We start from the raw sequence: 21,711 nt of genomic DNA on the forward strand, positions 1-21,711 counted from the left end.
GGGGTGTCCCTGTTCTCCCGCGAATGCCGTTTGTCGGTAAAATTCACATTTCGACGATGAAACGGAGAGGCACGATCGAAGCCTTTCCAACTGCTCCACAATCAGTTTCGCCTGTATTGCTCAATTTAAAAAGAGCCCAAACGCAGCGAACGCTGATCTGCAACCAGCTTACACCATTCTGCGCGTTCCGACAAGCCAATCAGCTGACCGCCGCATGACAGGCAGGCTTAGCGCATGCGCACTGGTGCATTCTGGTTCGGAGGAATATGGCAGCGTCCTTAGCGCCGTTGGGGGGGGAATCGACGGCGTAACGCGAGCACCTCCGTCACCCGAACGGCCACAGCGAGAGGCGGCAGCAGTAGACCGAGGAGGGCGGGGGGCCAAGGGCCGGCTGGAATTCACACCCGCTCGTGATTTGACAGGTAAATGCGTCCTCATTCTTTGCCCCACTGTTGGGAGACATCTCGCCCATGTAATTGGAACCCGCTGCTAATGCGACTAGCTTAGTGATGCGCGAGCTAGCCGCTAGTTTTAGCATCACAAGATGGGGCTCCAAACTCCGTTCGTGTCTGTCACATTCCCCCAAAACATTCTGCGCTTTGAAGTTGTCTCGTTTGGGTGACCGGCAATGTAGAAAGGCGACGGCGTCCAAACCGGACAGTCATGAGTCAAGCTCATCCTAGGCCGCTTTGCAGTGCAGCAGTCGAGTTAAGTGAAGTTGTCGACTGATAAGCCTGGTGCTCAAAAAGCTTGTCACAAGGGAGCAAATTAACATTCGTTTCCTATGAGGCAAAGAAGAAGCGCTCAAACTGTCAAAAGTGATTCCGATGAGCTGCTTCAGCCTTCCTCGGAGAGCGACTGCTTCGTTAAATTGATGCGTGACAACCAGAGACGTGATTAGTTAATAGCCAGCCTTAATTACTTCATCTTCCGTCTCACCGTCCAGAGTCAAATAACCCTTTGCATTGTGGCGCTCAGTTCTTCATCATCAAGTTTTAAATTAAAAAACCTGTATATTAATTTTTTTCTCATGTATCTGTAACCTAAAACATAGCAATGTAAACACGAGGGTTGCAGACGTAATTAATTTGTTGGTTATGTTTTCGTTTAGTCGATGAATCGGATGAAACCGTTTAAACAAAAAAATTGCATCCCCTTATTCCAAAACAGGACATTATTTCAAAATAGACCGAGCAGAAAATGCATGAACTAAAATGGGTTCTGATTCAAGTACTGGTTTGCTCTGGAGCTTGTCAGAGAATTGAAAAGGATATGTTTGCAAATGTGTTAATTTTGATTCCATACCAGGACAGTCGGTGTGATTTCATGGAGGACTACAAAAATTGGACAATATTGTCAAGTGGCTGAAACCAGAGGATTTAGATCGTTTCAGGATGACAATCCCTCTCAACGAGATCAGCGGGAGCGCCGCAATGCCCTTTAAATGATCACAATTTACAAATTTTTTGAATCTTGACATACAATTTTTTGCTTTATGTTTTATATATTTCTACCTAATGGGGTCCTTTATATCAAAAAACATCTGGATAAATTGGCTGCTACGTCCAATTTGTTCCTGGCCCACTGTGCCATAATGGCCCTAGGTCAGGTTGAACCTTGCACCCTGGCTCTGCTCCAGCCGACCAAATATGAGCTCAAGATGCATACGAGGCACATTTCAAGAGTCGTCGGGCTCATGAGTAATGTTTCGGTGGCACCTTTCAACAATGTGGATGCTTTTCATGAAACCAGCGATTAAATATCAAACCTCATTGAGAAGGCGCTCAAGCTGTCCGGATGATCTTGGCGTGTAAATGTTGCTCTCTTCTTCCGATGGTCCATTAATACTTCGCTATTGATCCGCCTTCAGACAGGAAGCGGGAGCCGGCCCCGCTATGGCTTGTCACATGATCCGACATGGCCTTAATGTGAATTTGTATGCGTGAAGGTCCTCAAGCAAAAATTTGGCACTGGCTTGTTCCGGTGTCCGTGTGTGATTGACTGGATTGTGAATCATTTCGTCAAAGTGGCCACTTTTCAGCAGCAGTCGTGCAGGCATTCTTCCATTTGGCCCGAGAGTAGCGGAAGGAAAAGCTGGCGTCCGACTTTTCCCGGATTCTGGCAGAATGCTGACAAAGCCCCCCCCCCCCCCCCCCTGCTCCCATCGCGCTCCACTTTGGTCACAAGAGGCGTCGATTGCTCAGGAAAGAAGAGACGGAGATTTTTCCGCATCAGCTTGGATTTATTGGTACTAAATGGGTGGGGGGGGGGGGTCATTGAACAAACAATGTAAGTCTGGGTTACAGGAAGGACCCAAATACGTATTTTTGTGGGGGAACCTCTATCTTCGGGGTAAGGCATTTATTGACAGCCTCAATATCACGAGTGTCCCGACTCGTATATGTTTATATTCTCTCAATGCAAAGTCTATTTTAGTAAAAATCTGAATCCAATGCAGGGAAAAAAACTGTATTTTAGGGTTAGGCGTTTAATAGGGAGTAAACACATAATGTGCTTTATTAGTACTAATTTAAGGGGACAAACAAAATAAAAACTAAGCCATTTATTGGGGGAGAAAAGCTATTTTGTAGAAAAGCTTTTTTTTAAAAAAAGAAATACTTGCTCAGATATTTTCTGTCATAATTGAATGTCTGAATGCTTTTTATTTAAATACCACCGTCAACATCTTACGACAGTCACCACACAGCGGTTTTTATTTGAGGTATGGTGCAGATTTTTATATTTTTTTTGTGGGTTCTTACACATTATTAGAGGAAATACTGGCGTTTCAATCCATTTTTAGTTGCCTATTATTAAACTCCGACCTTCTAAATGCAATCAATATCCACGCTGGCTCTCCAATCGTTTTTATCGACAGGTGATTACTGTGTTCTTGACCTTTGACCCCCTACTTATAATGCATTCTGAGTGGCCGGATTGATTTCAGCTCGACCAGCGGCGGAGACGCCGGTCGGACGACCTGTTAGTCCAGCAGAGGATTTCCCATCGCGCCGCAGAATGTCGAAAGGCAGCGCGAAGCGTGTGCGCGTCGGCGCGACGCAAAGCCCGTCACGCCGATCCGCAGATGGCCGCACAACGTTCGGACTTTGTCGCCTGGCGAAAAAAAATGAACGACTTGTTGTCCCTTCTTAACTTTCCGGCGTCTGCTGTGCTCCTCAGGTCCTGTGAAAAGATGAACGTCCTGAAAGACAACAAGGACCTGGCCTGCTACTACACCACCAAGCACTCGTGGAGGGGAAAGTAAGAGCTTTATTTTTTTTTTTATTTTAATTTTTTTCCCTTTGTCCCGATTGAGGCTGGAAAAAAAGGGGTCGCTCGAATGCAATATTGAATGACAGAGAAGTCGTCGCGTCCCGCACGGGAAGTTGCTTAACTTGCTGCGTTATGAAACATCACAAGTGGAAGGAAAAGCTTTTTTTTTTTAAACAAAAAAAAAAAGTGTGTGAAATCCAAATCTCGGCCCGAAAGGAAACGTGAACCGCGCACTGTGTCATAGTCAGCATGAATGCAACTGGCGTGCTTCAGTTGCCCTTGACGCAGGCGTGATTTACGGCGACACTCGACGCGTCCTGACTTGTGCCGGTCGACTCTGTGAAGCCGAGACCTCCGATGTCAGCGTTTCACTCGGTTGGCGTGCTTATAAGGAGCCGCTCTTCTTGCTGATGAACCAAACTACAAAAAAACGATACAGCGAATGTTAAAGCTGGACGACCGCGCAGTAGTCCAATGTCACTTTTTTTTTGTCTCAATGGATTATTATTTTTTATTTTAATTTTTTTTTTTTTGCAAAGCTTCCCAACATGATATTTCTTAATGTGGCTTTAAATGGCGTGGCAGCAGTGGTTGAAACCAAGTCAACAAATAAGCACATCCTGTGGTTAAGGTCTACCTCAACAGCTGACCGACTGTTTCGATGCCCTTCAGGTACAAGCGCGTCTTCTCCGTCGGAACTCACGGCATCACCACGTACAACCCCACCACGCTCGAAGTCACAAATCAGGTTCGTGACAGCTCGTCGGCACAAGGCGGCGGTACGCGAGTTCCAGATGGGGAAAAAAAAATATCCGTGATAGCTTTTAACCTTTGCGCATCGCTTTGCCCAGTGGCCTTATGGAGACATTTGTGGAATCGGTCCGGTGGGGAAAGGCCAGGGAACGGAGTTCAGTCTCACGTTCCGAAAGGGCACCGGCAAGAAGTCGGAGACGCTCAAGTTCTCCACCGAGCATCGGACGGAGCTGCTCACAGAAGCTTTGGTGAGGGCCAAAGTGCCCCCCCCCCGCCCCCGTTTCCATCCAAAAGGCCTTCCGTGAGATGATCCTTTTGTCCTCGCTCACCACGTTTTTGTTCATTCACAGAGATTCCGAACGGAATTTTCAGAAGGGAAAATAACCGGCAGGGTAAGTGCAAGAGTGAATCATTTTCTGAAAAATTTGCACATTTCAACAGACACTTTTTTTTTGTGGGGGGGGTGGGCATGTTATTTAAGTGCGTCTGCTGTTTTGTAGTCGGCTTTATGGCTTGCAATGAGAGTCCATTTGTGTGTTGTTAGGATTGTTTGTAGGCACCACCAGGAGGGCCAATTGCATATTTTGATTCCATTTGAATACGGGAACCATCACAATGACTTTCAGTTGTGCAGACTTCCGAAAAACACTTTGATTGGACTGAATTGAAAAAAATTGTGGCTTTCCCCCTCCAGTTTTGTGGGTGATGTTTTGCAACTGTAAATGCACAGCGTTTTGTTTTGTTTTTACAACAATGCCACCTGCTGGATCCATTTGGTCATTGCACCTCATGGGCCTAATACAAGCGCATTATTTGTTAATGGATTTAAAAAAAAAAGTGAAAAAAACCCCTGCCATCTGCATTTTTATCCTGAATTGTGCTCACCAACACGCAGGACCACCTTTTTCGCTCAATCTGTCTCCTTCTACGTCCACCAGCGGTACAACTGCTACAAGCACCACTGGAGCGACACGCGCAAGCCCGTCAGCTTGGAGGTGACGCCGGGCGGCATCGACCAGATCGATCCGCACACCAATCGGGTGCTGTGCTCCTACGACTATCGCAACGTGGAGGGCTTCGTGGAGACCTCCGACTACCAGGGAGGCTTCTGCATCCTTTACGGCGGCTTCAGCCGGCTGGTGCGTACGCACTGAGAATCGCTTCATTTGTTCGCGAACCCCAAAGCGGACGTCTTTAACGCCGCGCGTCGTGCCTCAGCATCTGTTTGCCTCCGAGCACCGGGACGACATCATCCGCAGCGCCATCGAGCACGCCGGCAACTTCATCGGCATCATGCTGCGGCTCAGGAAGGAGGCGCTCACCTTTGAGGGTTTTGTGACGGACCGGCTGGGGAAGTACGGATCGGACGAGAGCATCACGTCGCTGGCCGAGTTTGTGGTGCAGAAGATCACCCCGCGCCACTCGGTGAGGACGCCGCCAATCGTCGCTCCACCTGCTCATTTCTTCTTCTTCGACTCAAGCGGAGCCTTCTCTCTCTTTTCCAGGAGCCCGTGAAACGAATCTTGGCGCTGACCGAGACGTGTTTGGTGGAGAGGGATCCAGCTTCCTACAACATCGTCACCATCAAACCGTTTGGAGAGGTGCGCTCGCGGCATTCGCGTCACCTGCTTCTTTGTTCGCAATTGTTTGAGATGTGGAGTGAGGAGACTTCAATCCGTGGGATTCTCTCTCCGTACTTCCGACAGGTGTTTGCGCTCATCTGCGACGTCGACAATCCTCAGGTGTTTACAGTCGAGTTCATCCGAGGCCAGATCAGAAAGTTCTCCTCCACAGAACGGTACGTGCACTTCGTATAGCGCTTTTCCGCTATTAGTTTTGCAACCTAGCTTGATTTTAATCAAATCTTTTGAGAGTCAATGATGTTATTGATTTTAATCGAGTTTCACCCATCAGTCAAGATGCGACATGTGCGTTTTATTGACTTGGCTCATGGCCTTCTCCCTCCCCCTCCACACGCTTGCAGGGACTCCCTGCTGGCCAGCCTGCTGGACGGCGTGCGCGCGTCGGGCAACAGGGACGTGTGCGTCAAGATGGCGCCCACGCGGCGCGGCCAGCGATGGGGCCTCCTGAGCATGCCCGTGGATGAGGAGGTGGAGAGTCTGCACCTCAAGTTCTTGGCCGCGCCGCCGAGTGAGTCGCCGCTCGTGGCAGTCGATAGATTTTGTTCATGTTTTTAAGTTTCATCTTGTTTTGCATGAAAAATGCACCCGTTTGAAAATCTTGATTTTATTTAAATTAAAAAAAAATCTAAATTGTTGTTTGAACTAATTAAAAACAATTGCATTGTATTATAATTATTTTAATGATTAAATACGGTCTTGATCCATAGACATGTTTGCACATTTAAAAATAATAATTAAAAAAAAAAGGAATGTAAATCAGCGGAAAATTTTGATGCTACATTTAGTTATTTTTCTTCTCGATTTTTAAACTCAAAATCATAAGATGGTTGAATCAGGAAAGCTTCGTGGCGATTTTTGTTTTCTCTTATTCAACGCGCCGACTTGTTCTTTTATTTCTCAGACGGGCACTTTGCCGACGCTGTGTACCGATTCAACGCCAACATCTCCTACAGTGGCGTGTTGCACGCAGTAACGCAAGACGTGAGTATCTTTTGAAGAAGCGTGCATGCCTGCGTCCACACGGGCGGAAGTAGCTCACCGTTTTTAATTTTTTAAAATTTTCTTTTTGTCTTTTCAAGGGTCTGTTCTCCGAGAACAAAGAGAAGCTCATCAACAACGCCGTCCTGGCCCTCCTGTCGCAGGACGCCGAGCTGCCCGCTCTCAACGCCGAGCTTGAGAGCCACTTCCAGGCCATCCGCCGCCTGGTGGCCTCCAAGGCCGGCTTCCAGGCCTTCACTCAGCTGCCAAAGTAAGAGCCGCCGCCGCCGCCGCCGCCGTCGCAGCGGCGCACCCGGCGCATGCCTTGTCCAGTCAATGCTCAGCTGCGAGTAACGGGCGTGCTCTGTCATCCCAAGGTCTGGTCAAGGGTTTGGACTCACAGACGGAACGTAAATATGAAATCCATACATCTCAGTCTGCCCGGCGTCTGGCTCTCGTTCCCGCCTGCACTCCTTTTACTTTCACACTATCTGTTTATTTATTTGATTTGATTAGATTTTTTTTTTTTTTTTGCATCTCTTTGTCAGATTCTTCTCTGCGCAGTCTCACTATGTCTTCTTCGGTTGTTTGTATTTTGCGTCGTTCTGGGCCAACTGAGATGTATGACAGGATAAAGTGTATTCCCTAGCTTTTTAATATGTTGCAAATGCTGACGAAAGTTCCCCCCCTTCTGTAACAGCAATTTTAAAGGGGACAGTATTTCTTTTACCAAATTAAAAAAAAAAGCTCAGAACTTTTGACAAATGTTCAGAGAATCTAGAATTATCTGTGATTATCCACCACGTGACATTGGCCTGTTTTGAGGGGGGGGGGCGACCCTATTTTATGTGAAATCAGCCACGGTTTGCCCCTCCCCATTCTACTGCTAGCAACACAGATTTTGTTACCATGACGACAAGGGGCAGGCAATTTAGCAACTTTCAAAGCGATTGAAAACGACATCCGCCATAAGACGTCCCCTTTAATCCACGAGCATCATCGCCAAAAGCCTAAATCCACACCCAAACCAGTTTTCGGCACCCCGTCATTTGTCCAACGTCTCGTCGGATCTGACGCAAAGTGCATTGTGATGTTTTTCAGGTTCAGAGAGAAATTAGGAGTCAAGACGGTGAAAGCTTTAAAGAGGAACAACAACGGCGTGACGCACGCTGCTATTGACATGCTTTGCGCCCTGATGTGTGTAAGTCACGTTTTTGGTCGTCTTTGCGCACGCGGCCGCACAAGCACGTATCAAAGACCGGCTTCCCTCGTCTTTCACTCAGCCCATGCACGACGACTACGACCTGAGGCAGGAGCAGCTCAACAAAGCGTCTCTGTTGTCATCCAAGAAGTTCCTGGAAAACCTGCTTGAAAAATTCATCACCAATGTGGTACGTCCGTTTTATGATGACGGTCAAAATGGCGCATTGTTTTTATTCCATTGACTATTTTTGCCCCCCCAGGACCAAGGAACTGGAGCTTTGGTCATCAGTTCCCTCCTGGATTTTTTAACGTTCGCCCTGTGCGCCCCCTACAGCGAGACCACCGAGGGCCAGCAGTTCGACATGCTGCTGGAGATGGTGGCCGGCAACGGACGCACGCTCTTCAAACTCTTCCAGGTCGCCATCGGGTTCATTGGTGACCTCGGCCAAGCGTTTCTTTACAATTTTGACAATGCGATTACGTTTCAGGGTAGCTATGTAGCTAAGAAATGCTCTTTTGAGAATGAGTAAAATGATTCAGTACCTCTGTATTTTGGGGAATGTCGTGAGAGCGCCCAATATCTTGTTTTGAACACCATAACGTTCCACAACAGATGATCACAAAAAAATAACTGCTGTAAAATTTTTCAATGAAACAATTCCGAACAATTTTAGGAAAAAAATTTCTTTGTAGCATCCCTCGATGGCCATCGTGAAGGGAGCTGGACTGGTGATGAAGGCCATTATTGAGGTAACGCACTGTCAATTGGTTTGATTGCTTCGCGGACGAGGTCACGCTCTCACTTTTCTTCTCCAAACCAAAGGAAGGAGATAAGGAAATCGCCACCAAAATGCAAGAACTGGCTTTGAGCGAGGGAGCCCTGCCTCGCCATTTGCACACCTCCTTGTTCACCATCAGCGCCGACCAAAGGATGCTCACCAACAGGTCGCAGAGAACGCCGTAAGCGACGAAGCAGGGCCCAAATTGAACACGTCTCCCGTTTTTTTTTTCTCCATTTAGACAGCTGAGCCGTCACCTGGTGGGACTGTGGACCGCCGAAAACCCCATCGCCATGAGCCTCCTGAAGAGAATTTTGGTAAACGTTTTGAATCACTTTTTTTTTAAGGCTGATTTTGTCATTCCCAACTCCGCAAGTTTGATTCAGCAGCTGATCACCCTCGTGTTCATTTCGTAGCCGTCGGGCCTGCTTGCTTACATGGATAGTCCTGATCCGGTCCCGGAGAAAGACGTGGATCGAATGCACGTCCGAGATAACTTAAAAATTGCCACGGTGAGCGCGACGACCACCTCGCACATGACGTCACAATCCACCCGCCCTCTTTTCAGAATTGCGTTTTTTTTTCTTCCCCTCCCGGCGTAGGACCTACTCAACCGCAACAAAGTGCCCGAGTGGCAGCGGCTAGCTGGCAAAGCAGCCAAAGAGGTGGAGAAGTTTGCCAAGGAGAAGGCGGATCTGGTCCTCATGCACTGGAGAGACAAGATGGGCGTCGCTCAGAAGGAGGTTAGGAGGATTGTACTTGTCGGTTTGTGGCTGAACCTCGCCGCTCTTGAACAGCAACCCACGTGGGGGGGGGGGCGGGGGGGACACTATCTTGTTGTGTTTAGTGCACCGAACAATAATCGCTCTGTTGTCTCCACCCCTCCCCTCTGTTGTCAAACTTGTAGCAGGACAGAAATAATCTGGTGAGTAAGTCCTGGCCGACGGGATCGCTGCCCTTTTCTTCTATGTTGTCCATCGTGTGCTGTTTGTGGCTTCCTTCCTCTCGTTTAAAAAAAAAAAAAAAGCATCTTCAAGTCCTCAAATGTTTTTTTTCTGGAATATCTCCTCAGCTGGGAAGGGTTCACCGTACAGAGATTTTTTAAGAGTTTGTGTTTCGTTACTTTTTGTTTTCACATTGCCGGTTTTGTTTTTGGTGTCCTTTTGTCTTTTCCTTCACTCTGATGCCGCCATCTCAGAAATTTCTCTCTCCTCCGTGCAAGTTTTCCATCCATGCCTGTACAGTCAACGCTTTTATTCAGCGCCATTTGTTGGAAGCGGATACATTTTCAATGTTGAACAATCAACAGTATGATTTTTTTTGTTTGTTTGTTTTTCCGTATCCGGTTTCAGAATGCCAATCAAAAGCCAGTCATCCTGAGAAAGCGACGACAGCGGATCAAGATCGAAGCCAACTGGGAGCTTTTTTACTACAGGTAGGCCGAGCTGTCCGCGCCAAGAACTCTTTTGAGTCGACTTATTTACGAAGCAACTGCATGATGATGAGTCGTGTTGTCCACTCCAGATTCCAGCTTGACCACGCACGCTCCAATCTCATCTGGAATCTGAAGACCAGGGAGGAGCTGCGGGACGCACTGGAAGGGGAGATGCGTGCCTTCAACGTGGACCGCGAGCTGGGCAACGCCGCCGTCATCTCCTGGAACCACCAGGAATTCGAGGTTCATAACCAGCTTGGAGTTTAATTTAGTTTTTTTTTTTTTTTGGTGAGCTTTTCAAGAGTTTGCTTTCAAGTTAACAGAGCAAACTTGTCATAATGTGCTGGCAGGTGAAATACGAGTGCCTTTCCGATGAGATCAAGATTGGTGACTATTACTTGCGCCTCCTGCTGGAGGAGGATGAAAATGCCGAATCGAGTGCCATCAAAAGATCGTAAGCAAACCAGCGGTGAATTTTCTGCTCCTTATTGTCAAAGGGTGACCGCCACGCGTCTGATCCTAGGTACGAGTTCTTCAACGAGCTCTACCACCGCTTCCTGCTCACGCCCAAAGTCGCCATGAAGTGCCTGTGCCTCCAGGCGCTCACCATCGTGTACGGCAAGTGCTTCGAAGAGATCGGGCCCTTCACCGATACCAAATACATCGTGGGCATGCTGGACCGCGTGAGTTAGGCCACCGAGCGGCCCGAGTGCCCTTGCTTTAGTGATGCCGCGTTTGCCTGAAATGTCAAATTGGCTCTTTGCAGTGTACAGACAAGCTGGAAAGGGACAGACTCATCCTCTTCCTCAACAAGCTGATCCTCAACAGGGTAAGCGACCTAAAGGTTTGAACTCGCTCTCTCTCTCTGCAAGAACGATTCCCGAACCGCACGTTTTCCTCTGCTGCAGAAAAACGTGAAAGACATAATGGACTCGAATGGGGTGCGCATCCTGGTGGACTTGCTCACCTTGGCTCATCTGCATACCAGCAGAGCCACGGTGCCGCTCCAGGTAAAAATGTTTGGCCTTGATTTCCTACTGAAATTTGTTTTACTGCGTATTCGATGAGCTTGTATCCTGAATTTTCCCCAGAGCAACGTCTTGGAAGCGGCGCCTGACATGAAGCGGGAGAGTGAGAAGGAATGGTACTTTGGGAATGCGGACAAGGAAAGAAGAGGACCTTTCAGTTTTGAGGAGGTATGGATTCGTTTTTACCCGGAGACATTTTGAATTCACAATTTGTCATGGAGCAATTATGTCGAAACTAACCCATTTTAGAAAAACAAAACTTCACTCTCCTTCGCTGACACCCATATCACTCACCAGCCTTCCTTGCCATACACTCTGATTGAGATCCTACATCGAACACATGACCAAAGACAAATATCCCCCTGCCCTCCACCGCCACGTTAAGAATCACACAGAGGAAAGCTGACACTAAGCGGATTATCCTACAAGGCTCAATGCAGCTCTGCTTACCTTATGATTGTAATGTCGTGCTTTTGACAGTTTAGTCACTTGAAAGTGGCTCAGGATCTTTTTCCTGCCGAGCTGCCAAGTCAGGAAAACAAAAATGGGATGATGTGATGATCTAAATTTGCCAAACTGCGACATCACAATTCAGAACGACACACTCAGACACATTTTAACACATCACTATTCCTCATCAAATTCACAGGGAATGTGTTCCACTATTCTGAGATATTTTTTAATGACATCATTTTTCCATGTGACATGGTTTCAGATGCAAGAGTTTTGGACCACGGGCGCCCTGTCGGCCAAGACGCGCTGCTGGGCCCAGGGCATGGACGGATGGCGCCCCCTGCAGGCCATCCCGCAACTGAAGTGGTGCCTGCTGGCCACAGGGCAGGCGGTGATGAACGAGACGGACTTGGCGACGCTCATCCTCAACATGCTCATCACCATGTGCTCCTACTACCCCAGCAGGTCTATAGAGCTGTCTGGATGTATCATTATGATAGTAATTCATAACCATGGAGAGTATTGAGTTTTGTTTTGTTTTGTTTTGTTTGTCCTCCCCGCCTCCAGGGATCAAGATAACTCCATTATTCGCCCATTACCAAAGATCAAGAGGATGATAAGTGACAGCGCTTGCCTCCCTCATATTGTTCAGGTACAATGTGACTCATTAAGAGTAGAAGCATTTAGCTTTCCTAATTCTACTGTGTTTTTTTTAATCCCCTCTCCTTATTCATTATTGTTTTTTAGCTCCTCTTGACATTTGACCCCATCCTGGTGGAAAAGGTGGCCAATGTGCTGTACTTGGTGATGCAGGACAACCCCAACTTGCAGCGACTCTACTTGACCGGCGTCTTCTTTTTCATCATGATGTACACGGGCTCCAACGTGCTTCCTGTCGCGAGGTGCAAAATGCGTTCTCTGCTTCGATGTTGTATTGCTTTTGGAGCAATTAAGCATGATGTGAAACTTTTTTTTTTTTTTAGGTTCCTGAAGTACACTCACTTGAAACAAGCCTTTAAATCAGAAGAGGTAAAGATGTCTTATTTTTAGAGTCCACAGGCGTAGATTTGTCTGTATTGTTTTTTTAAAGCCTCAATATTGTCAAATTATGATCCCAAAACATTCGCGCACATGCAGGCAGAACATACAATACTTAACAACATAACACATATTCTTTATCCTCTGCTAAAAACGACAAATATTGCTGCAGCTTAGTTGCAGTGCTCTTCTTCTGTCTTTCATCATCAAATGCGTGTCCATGTCTCGATATTAGACTGCCCTCTGCTGGCCAATGCGCACGCCCGACACTTAATGCCATTTGAATTTATGCATGAAATCATCATGTACATGTTGAACACTGAAAACATTTGAGTTTTGGAAATCGAACCGATCTTTGGAAATGACGCCTGCCCGTGTCCTTAGTCCAAAGGTCAGGACATTGTGCAGCGCAGCGTTCTTGGCGCGGCCCTTCCCGAAGCCATGGTGTGCTACCTGGAGAACTACGAGGCCGAGCGCTTCTCGGAGATCTTCCTCGGAGAATTCGATACCCCGGAGGCCATCTGGAGCTGTGAGATGAGGTCGGAAGCAAGTCTCCTCGGTTTAAGGTGCGTTGACCGAGGCTCCCTACTTTGACCATCTCTTGTCTTTCAGGCGCATGATGATCGAGAAGATCGCCGCCCATATTGCCGACTTCAGCCCCAGGCTGCAGAGCAACACGCGCGCCCTCTACCAGTACTGCCCCATTCCGATCATCAGCTTCCCCCAGCTGGACAACGAGCTCTTCTGCAACATCTACTACCTCAGACACCTGTGTGACACCATCCACTTCCCCAACTGGCCTATTCGAGATGCTGTACGTATACCTGGAGTTGATTCTATGTTTTAAGAGAATCACTTATTTCAACTTTCTTAACCTCCTAGGTGAAGCTGCTTAAGGACACCCTCGAAGCATGGAAGAGGGAGGTGGAGAAGAAGCCTCCCTCCATGTCAATAGATGACGCTTACGAAGTCCTTAACCTCCCCAAAGGACAAGGGATGTGAGTCTGCTTCCTCCACTCTCAAACATGTGGTAGCCTTGGACCGCCACTCCATTGCTTTATGGGCCTTTTTTTTCTTTTAAGGCACGAAGAGAGCAAGATCAGAAAAGCTTACTTCAGGCTGGCGCAAAAGTACCATCCAGACAAGAACCCGGATGGCAGGGTGTGTATTTTTGTTTTTGTTCTTCCGCCTCTCACACACTATGCTCACTGTTGCTGTATAATCCCCATGTTTTTGTTTTTTTTTACCCCCGCACTCTTTCAGGAAATGTTTGAGAAAGTCAACAAGGCCTACGAGTTCCTTTGCACAAAATCGGCACGGGTCCTTGATGGGCCTGACCCGGAAAACATTATCCTCATTCTGAAGACCCAAAGCATCCTTTTCAACCGGCACAAAGATGGTATGCACACACAGACCGGCAACAGAGGAGGGAGGAGAAGTGGCAGGAAAATAGGCCAAAGAGCAGATGGGTGAAGCAGGGCATTAGACTAGTTGCATCGCAGGTGTCGCAATATGTCTTAAAAAAGGGTTCAGCAAGTGTTAAAAGGGAGCATACTGTGTTTGTAATTCTTGATCTTATCACCTTTGAACACCTTCATTGAGGCAATCACTTCACTCGTATGAATGTGTTCTCTTCTCCGAATAGAGCTAGAGCCCTACAAGTACGCCGGCTATCCCATGCTCATCAAAACCATCACCATGGAGACCCAAGACGACCACCTCTTCTCCAAGACCTCCCCTCTCCTGCCAGCCGCCACCGAACTCGCCTTCCACACCGTCAACTGCTCATCACTCAACGCTGAGGAGCTGCGGCGCGAGAATGGAATTGAGGTTGCTTCATTTTCTGATTTTCATAGTTTGTTTTTTTTTAAGCGCGTCCAACCTGTAGAGCCGTGCAGGATTGTGATCGTGCACTGTGGAAAAATTCTCAGGTGTTGCTGGAGGCACTTTCCCGCTGCGTCTCCGTGTTGACTGCATCCAGCAAGGCCGATGACATGGCCGTTCAGGTACGCAACCCTGGACCCATCTTGCCTCGTTGCCCGTTTACGAAGAACCCAGCTCAATAAAAACGGACTCCGTAATATGTCTCAGGTGTGCGGGCACATCTGCAAGTGCTACAGCGTGGCCGCGCAGTTTGAGGAATGCCGAGAAAAGATGATCGAGCTGCCCTATATCATCAGAGACCTCTGTCACATCTTATACTACGGAAAGGTTAGCACTCAAGATCGCAATTTGGACGGAATCTGCCTAGCCATCAAAGGACTGCTATTGGGAATACGTGTCCAAGGCAGTGAATGTTGTGAATTCACCGTCTTCCAAAAAGAAACTTGTTGTGTGTTCTGGTCGTCCTTCCGTCAGGGTCTCCCCAAAACCGCAGCCCTGGCGGTGCAATGCGTCAGCTCCTTCGCGGTGGACTTCTTCCTGCAGACGCAATTGTATCACGCCGGCGTGCTCTGGCACCTGCTGGTGCACCTCTTCAACTACGACTACACGCTGGAGGAGAGCGGGGTCCAGACCAGCCAGGACACCAACCAGCAGGAGGTGGCCAACCACCTGGCCAAGCTCAGCCTGGTGTCCCTCAGCCGCCTAGGCGGCTACCTGCCGATGCCGCACGGCGCCAACCCCGCGCCCGAGACCAACGGCGTGGAAAGCACGCCTCCGGAGAACCCCAGCATCTGCAAGAGCCTGGCCGCCATGCTGACGCCGTACATCTCCAGGAAGCTGGGGATGGGATCTTCTTCGGAGGTTGGTCGAACCGGGCGGGACGGGCTGCGCCGCAGGACACCCAAACTGAGCTTTGTTTGATCCTTGAAGGTCTTGAAACTGCTGAACAGCAACACGGAGAACCCCTACCTCATCTGGAACAACGGGACAAGAGCCGAGCTGTTGGAGTTTCTGGAGCGTCAACAGGAGGGGAACATTAAAAGAGTAAGAACGACACTGGCGGTGCCTTGCAAGCGACGTATCGAAATTGGCCCGGCGCGGCGAAACGGTGGTTAGCTCGCCCGCATCACAGTTTCCATGTTTTCTCTGAGAGGATCTGCTGCGGGTCAGCAGCGGTAGAAAAAGACAGCGTGAGGAAGGAGAAACGCAAGCAAGGCAGGCAGAAAAAGCAGAGACAGAACGAGGCGAGACAGGAGACGACTCGCAGGGAGAAGAAGTTGACATTTTAATGTTTCATAAAAAGCCAAATCGAGCTGACCCGAAAGTCGTGGTGGGTTCTTGGCATTCAAGACAAATGACAGTTTCATCTTGTATGACGTGTGTGCAGGTAGGCATTTTTTTTTAAAAGAACAATTCATGATTGATTTCCAATAAAAATTCTCAAATGGCTTTTTTTAGTGTGATGTATTTGTCCGCTGCGAGAAAATGGATTGGCTATCTTACCGTATGTAATCTCCCTTTCTTTCTCACCGGACAGGGGGAGAACGACGAGAGCTTTGGCGCGGAATTCGCATTCAGCGAGCACAGTAAAGAGCTGATTGTCGGGGAGATCTTTGTGCGCGTTTACAATGAACAACCAACTTTCCCACTTGAGGTAAGCTCTTCCAAGTACAGTCGCAGATTTTTATTATTTTTTTTTCATAGCGTCCATTGGATGACTTAGATGAGACAGGGTTGCCCCCTGAAAATTGACATTTCTATATATCTTCTTTAAGAAGCCAAGTTACACGTTTTTGCAGTCCCCCACGCGTCTGTTTTCCTTCTCGCACGCAGTATCCCAAAGCGTTTGCGGCGAGCCTGCTGGACTACGTCGGCTCGCAAGCGCAGTACCTGCACACGCTGCTGGCCATGAGCCAGAGCAACAAGGTGGAGTCCCAGCAGCACGCCGGGCGTCTCCGCTTCGCCGAGATGGCTCTGGAGGCTCTGCGCAACGTCATCAAGAACAACCCCGGTGAGACGCCGCCCCCGTGTCTTGTCGCTGACTTCTCAGCTGATACCGAATTTGCCCCGCCCCTTTCGTCATTCCAGGCTCTGAGACGGAGTGCATCGGCCACTTCAAGCTGCTCTTCTCCCTGCTACGTGTTCACGGCGCCGGCAGGGTGCAGCAGCTTGTCCTCGAGGTACAAAAACCATCCCCTAAAGAAATCTGCAAGTACCTTGGGTGTCGCTTCATTCGAGCGGTTTCCTCGCAGGTTGTCAACACGGTGACGTCGAATCAAGAATGTGTGAGCAACATCGCCGAGTCGCTGGTGCTGTCCAACCTTCTCTTGCTGCTGCACTCGCTTCCATCAAGTAAAGAATAAGAGCCCTGAGAAAAATGTGCTTTTTGTTGATTTTTTTTTTTTGGGCTCCTCATTGTCAACGTGTGTTCTTCTAGGCAGGCAAATGGTGCTGGAGACGCTCCATGCCTTGACATCCAACACCAAAATAGTCAAAGAGGCAATGGCAAAAGGTTTGCGTCAGACTTCTTTTTCTCAGATTGCTCAAAATGATTTTCTTGCCAAGGCAAAGATTTAACATTCGAAAAAGTTTCTTTTTCTGTATTGTTTCCGATGCCATCTAGTCGAAGAGCATTTAAGTGTACTGCCCGTCAATCAACTTTTCTGCAATTGGTCACGCTAATGAGTTTACTTTTCTTCCAACAGGGGCTCTTATCTACTTGCTCGATCTCTTCTGTAACTGCACTCACCCTCAGGTTCGCACGCAGACGGCTGAGCTCTTCTCCAAAATGACTTCGGACAAGCTGGTCGGGCCCAAGGTGGGTGTCGCAAAACCTGCTTGGTCCACAGAATCCACCCGCGTGAAATTATTTCATTTCCATTCCTTTCTTTCATCCGCCAGGTTCGCCTGACTCTGATCCGCTTCCTGCCGAGCGTGTTCATGGACGCCATGCGGGACAACGCCGAGGCGGCGGTCCACATCTTCGAGGGAACGCACGAGAATCCCGAGCTCATCTGGAACGACAGCTCTCGGGAGACGGTGTCCACCACCGTGCGGGAGATGATGCTCGAGTAAGTCCCCCAAGTTAAAGAGTGATGGTCTGGAAAGACAGAAAAAGCCAAATAGTGCAATAGTGTTTTCCCCCCCCCCCAGGCACTTTAAACAGCAGAAGGATAATCCTGACGTCAACTGGAAAGTAAGTTTTCGAAAACGGGGTACGCGCATACTGATAATCGAAAACCGCCGAATCAGGCCGAGCCACTTACAGCGTGACGTGACCCGGAACGATAGCCAATCAGAAGCTGGTGCTGTTGCCGGGCAAATAGAGAAGCCAAGTGCTTGTGTGGAGCGTTTGTATAACAAGTCTTGCAAGTTATTCCTAAAAAAGTGATCAGGAAATGAGTGTGCAGCCACAATCTAGTTCACAAACAAGCTAATAATTAACTGCCATTGGTTCTCCCGACTGCTGCTGTTACGGCCATGACGACCATGTTAGCACTACGATGACCTTGCGCGTTTGTGATCAGCTGCCGGAGGACTTCACTGTGGCCTACGGAGCCGGCCAGGGTGAACTGGAAGTGGGCGGAGTCTTCTTGCGTATCTTTATCGCGCAGCCGGGCTGGGTGTTGCGCAAGCCTCGAGACTTCCTGGTGTCGCTCCTGGAGACCCTGACGGAGTTACTGGAGAAGAATAATCCCAATGTGAGTTGGACATGGGATTTCTGTTGTAGGAACGAAATAAAACAACACCCTTTTTTTTTGAGTTCATTGTTGAAATGTGGTTTTAGGGGGAGGCGCTGGAGACGGTCACCACGGCAGCAGTGTGTCTGTTCAGCACGCAGGCGCAGCTGGCCGATCAGGTACCGCCTCTTGGTCACTTGCCTCGCATCTTAGCCGCGCTCAACCACAAGAACAACGCCATTCCCAAGAGCTCCATCCGCCTCATCCACGCGCTCTCGGATAACGAGGTAAACGGCACCTTCTTGTTAAACGCACGTCAAACCTCACCATATGCACTGGTTTGGGACCAAGAGCTAAAGAAAAGTAGCAACAACAACAAAAAATGTGAAAAATGTAAACCCTAAATGTATCCGAAACTATGATTGAAAAAAAGTCTGCTAGCTAAATGCTAACACACAATGCAAACGGCAGCAGACTGGCTAACAAAACTAGCATCAATGTTGCAATGGGTAATTTGAACACAAATGGTGCAGCAATGGACGTAGACAGAAAAAATAAGACTCGCATGCATGTTTTTTTTATCCTCCTCAAAAAAATACCGAAAATTACTCTAGCTTAGCGTGCACTTGTGATGTCTCTACTGTTCCCCGGTGAAATCATGATCCACAGAGCAGTACTCAAGACATCACTGTATGAAGATAGGCGCACATACTTTGAAGTTTTCATTTGGTGATTCACAATCTGACCAAGGTTCACTCGACCCAATTATTTTTGGTTGTGCTACTTGATAATGTCTTTTTGTAGCTCTGCGTACGCTCCATGTCCGCGTTGGAGGCCATCGCCCCGCTGATGACCGGAATGAAAGTCCGCACCGATATGGCGGGGCTGGCCTGCGAGGCGCTGAACCGCATGTTCCAGAAGGAGCAGACGGAACTGGTGGCTCAGGTAAACGACACTTGGCCGCATCGCATTGGGGAACACTTTTGGCTCAGATGAAGTGCTTCCCGCTGCTCAGGCTCTCAGAGCGGACCTGGTTCCGTACCTTCTGAGGCTCCTGGAAGGAATCGGACTGGAGAACCTGGACAACCCGTCGGCCACAAAGGCCCAGATTGTGAAAGCGCTCAAGTCCATGACTCGCAGTCTGCAGTATGGAGAACAGGTCTGAGGATTTAGCTCTGCATGTTAAACTTTCGGTTGCTTCATTAAATTTCTGACTTGTTCCGGTTCCATGTTATTCTTACTCCACCATACAATATCGATCAAAGTAACTACAATGCTGGCACATAATATGAATTCTTGCTCTGAAGATTTTGCTGTTTAATACCCCTCTAAGGTGTTGTGTTCAAGGGCCACATTGGTTCTAAAACAGACAATGTCATCATTTTTTTAAAACAGGTGAACGAGATCCTGGCCAAGTCCTCCGTATGGAGTGCCTTTAAGGACCAGAAACACGATCTCTTCATTAATGAGTCGCAGACCGCAGGCTACCTGACAGGTAGAGTGTTTTCTCATCATTCGCTCTGCTTGTCATTGCTTGCAAAGGCAGTTGGCGCATTCTGACGTCTTTATTCTAAACACACACACCTTGGTGTTGAGTGCAAACCTATTTTTCCCCACTACCAAATCCCTCAATTTCCTGCCTCTGTCTTTTCCCGTTCTCTTTTTTCTGTCCTCCTCCTATTCGTTTGCTCCTCAGGGGTTTCCACTCCCTCTCTCCTGGCCGCCAGCAGCCCATTGCGAGGGGGGCTCTAGACTCCCCAGCTGGGCCCTCAGAGCCCTTCTCTCTGTTGCACTAATGCAGGTAGACTCGGACCTCCTAATGGCCCCCCACGTTTCCTGTTCACCACTCCATTCCCTTCCTTGTCTTGCCACCTCGCCACTTCCTTGCCAATCCTCGTTTCACCACATTTAATATTGGATCAAAGCCTGAACAACAACACTGAAAATATGTCTGCTTAAAGCCTCTCGTGACTGCAGGATAGCCAATTTAGTGGCGTTAGCCACCACCTAGCTTGCATGCTAATAGGCTCGCGGAAAACACAGACCACCAGTTGAGGTCGTCCAATATGTAGGCTGTAAGAACATGCAAAAAGATGGTTTTGGATGAGAATAGCGATTAGCTTTGTCAGCTTCAGCTATTCAGATACTCATTGTCTTATAGTCGGTACTGTGTCCCATGTGCTCAGAAGACCCAATTATGACAATAGTTGTATCTCTGCCCTATCGTACCAACTCCCCCAGGGCCAGGAGTAGCCGGTTACCTCACGGCAGCAGGAAGCGGCACCACCGTACTGCCCAGCGGCCCACCCCCGGTGGACAGCGACCACGCCGATCAGGGCTGACGGGGAAGACGGGAACTCGCAACAGTCAGGCTCAGGCACCCAGGCTGCCCTGTTTGGCACCCCCTCACCCGACAACGCACGAGGGGGCTGCAGATGGGGAGGAGAATGTCGGTGACTCCTCCCCGTATCCCCACCTACCCTCTCCGACCGGCACCTCGTAAATTGTTTGAAATTGGTCTTAACAGATGGGCCACGTTTTGTTTCCGTGATACACCTTTCTTCCGATGAAAAGCAGAAGTGTTTACTTTTTGTATGAAGATATTTTTTACTGTCGATTTCCTTCTGTTTTTCCCATGGGAAAACTATCGGAAGACTGTTATTCTTAGTTGATTGAGTCTCTTCTCCTTTTCCCTTGTCCTCTTGCAATGTCCTGATTGGCTCCGCTGGCCCCCCTCAAAGTTGTCGGCCTCAATTTTGGAGTTTTTCGATCGGAAATTGCAAATGAGATTTCTCCTCCTTTTTCAACTAAAGGATCTGTAGATGCCACCTTTTTGATCTCTATTCCTACATCATTCCATGGCTGCCCCCATAATTTTATGAAAAAAATACCCTTTCCAAGAATGAAAACACAAGCACTAGAATATTTATAAGTAAATAACAACTTTAACCTGAAATGATCTTCTGCTGTGTCGACGGGACGAATGATGTTTGATTCTGTGTGAAAGACCAGTGCAGTTTGTGACATGTTCAATGTAATATTGCGTATATAAACTTTCTATATTGAATGTACATTAAAACAACAAATCAGTCGCACTTGTACATAAAATTTTAAGAATAAAAGGGAACCCACAGTGTTGCTCATTGGTCTTAAGTATTTCCACATGTTCAACAAGTGACTGTCATGTGAACAAAAATGTTGGTTTATTTGCACAGGCTTACTGGTTTTCATTTGATCGCTTTGTTTACGATCTAAAAGTTTTTACCTAATTAGGACTTTGCTACTGCGTTAAGTTAGTGATTAATTAGGGAGATTTCAATTGTAAACCAAAGACCCCCTGTCCGGACAGTACATTGGAGTTTATTTGCTAGGAACATTTGTTTGCCATTGTCGCATTCCACTCGATTTGATTGGCTTGTAACACCGGAGGTGCTTTCGTTTTTAATACCAGAAATAGACATTTCGCTGATTAAAACCAGGGTAATTTTCATTGAATCAACAAATAAATAATTGGTGATGCGTATGTTACGTTTTCAACAAATTACTCGCAATTCACAATGTTTC

General features: G+C 48.0%; 1 protein-coding gene across 5 annotated transcripts; it reads left to right on the forward strand.

Moving 5' to 3' along the window:
• The first annotated feature begins 229 nt into the window (after positions 1-229).
• Positions 230-21,285, forward strand: LOC127592770 (dnaJ homolog subfamily C member 13-like). Of its 5 annotated transcripts, XM_052053678.1 has the most exons (58): positions 230-422; positions 3,181-3,261; positions 3,946-4,021; positions 4,125-4,274; positions 4,377-4,418; positions 4,965-5,165; positions 5,245-5,451; positions 5,532-5,627; positions 5,733-5,824; positions 6,011-6,177; positions 6,571-6,650; positions 6,749-6,918; positions 7,025-7,057; positions 7,749-7,848; positions 7,931-8,038; positions 8,111-8,266; positions 8,544-8,600; positions 8,674-8,795; positions 8,871-8,946; positions 9,046-9,141; positions 9,232-9,372; positions 9,537-9,554; positions 9,982-10,064; positions 10,154-10,307; positions 10,415-10,518; positions 10,588-10,747; positions 10,831-10,893; positions 10,973-11,074; positions 11,156-11,260; positions 11,808-12,010; positions 12,113-12,197; positions 12,293-12,447; positions 12,529-12,574; positions 12,968-13,122; positions 13,196-13,397; positions 13,466-13,581; positions 13,666-13,744; positions 13,847-13,982; positions 14,229-14,413; positions 14,515-14,589; positions 14,675-14,794; positions 14,942-15,328; positions 15,398-15,511; positions 16,005-16,121; positions 16,301-16,478; positions 16,556-16,647; positions 16,720-16,819; positions 16,905-16,979; positions 17,173-17,285; positions 17,369-17,538; positions 17,621-17,663; positions 17,995-18,168; positions 18,255-18,434; positions 18,952-19,092; positions 19,163-19,306; positions 19,543-19,642; positions 19,844-19,948; positions 20,389-21,285. In XM_052053678.1, exons 2-57 carry the CDS (start codon positions 3,194-3,196, stop codon positions 19,897-19,899), a joined length of 6,768 nt encoding a protein of 2,255 aa, XP_051909638.1. In that variant the 5' UTR covers positions 230-422; positions 3,181-3,193; the 3' UTR covers positions 19,900-19,948; positions 20,389-21,285. The 5 variants fall into 5 exon arrangements, with proteins under 5 accessions (XP_051909638.1, XP_051909634.1, XP_051909635.1 ...); XM_052053674.1 differs by lacking the exon at positions 19,844-19,948; XM_052053675.1 differs by lacking the exon at positions 19,844-19,948 and having other exon boundaries at positions 9,540-9,554.
• The last annotated feature ends 426 nt before the right edge of the window (positions 21,286-21,711 follow it).

This window comes from Hippocampus zosterae, chromosome 20, assembly GCF_025434085.1.
Source record: "Hippocampus zosterae strain Florida chromosome 20, ASM2543408v3, whole genome shotgun sequence".
NCBI lineage: Eukaryota > Metazoa > Chordata > Actinopteri > Syngnathiformes > Syngnathidae > Hippocampus > Hippocampus zosterae.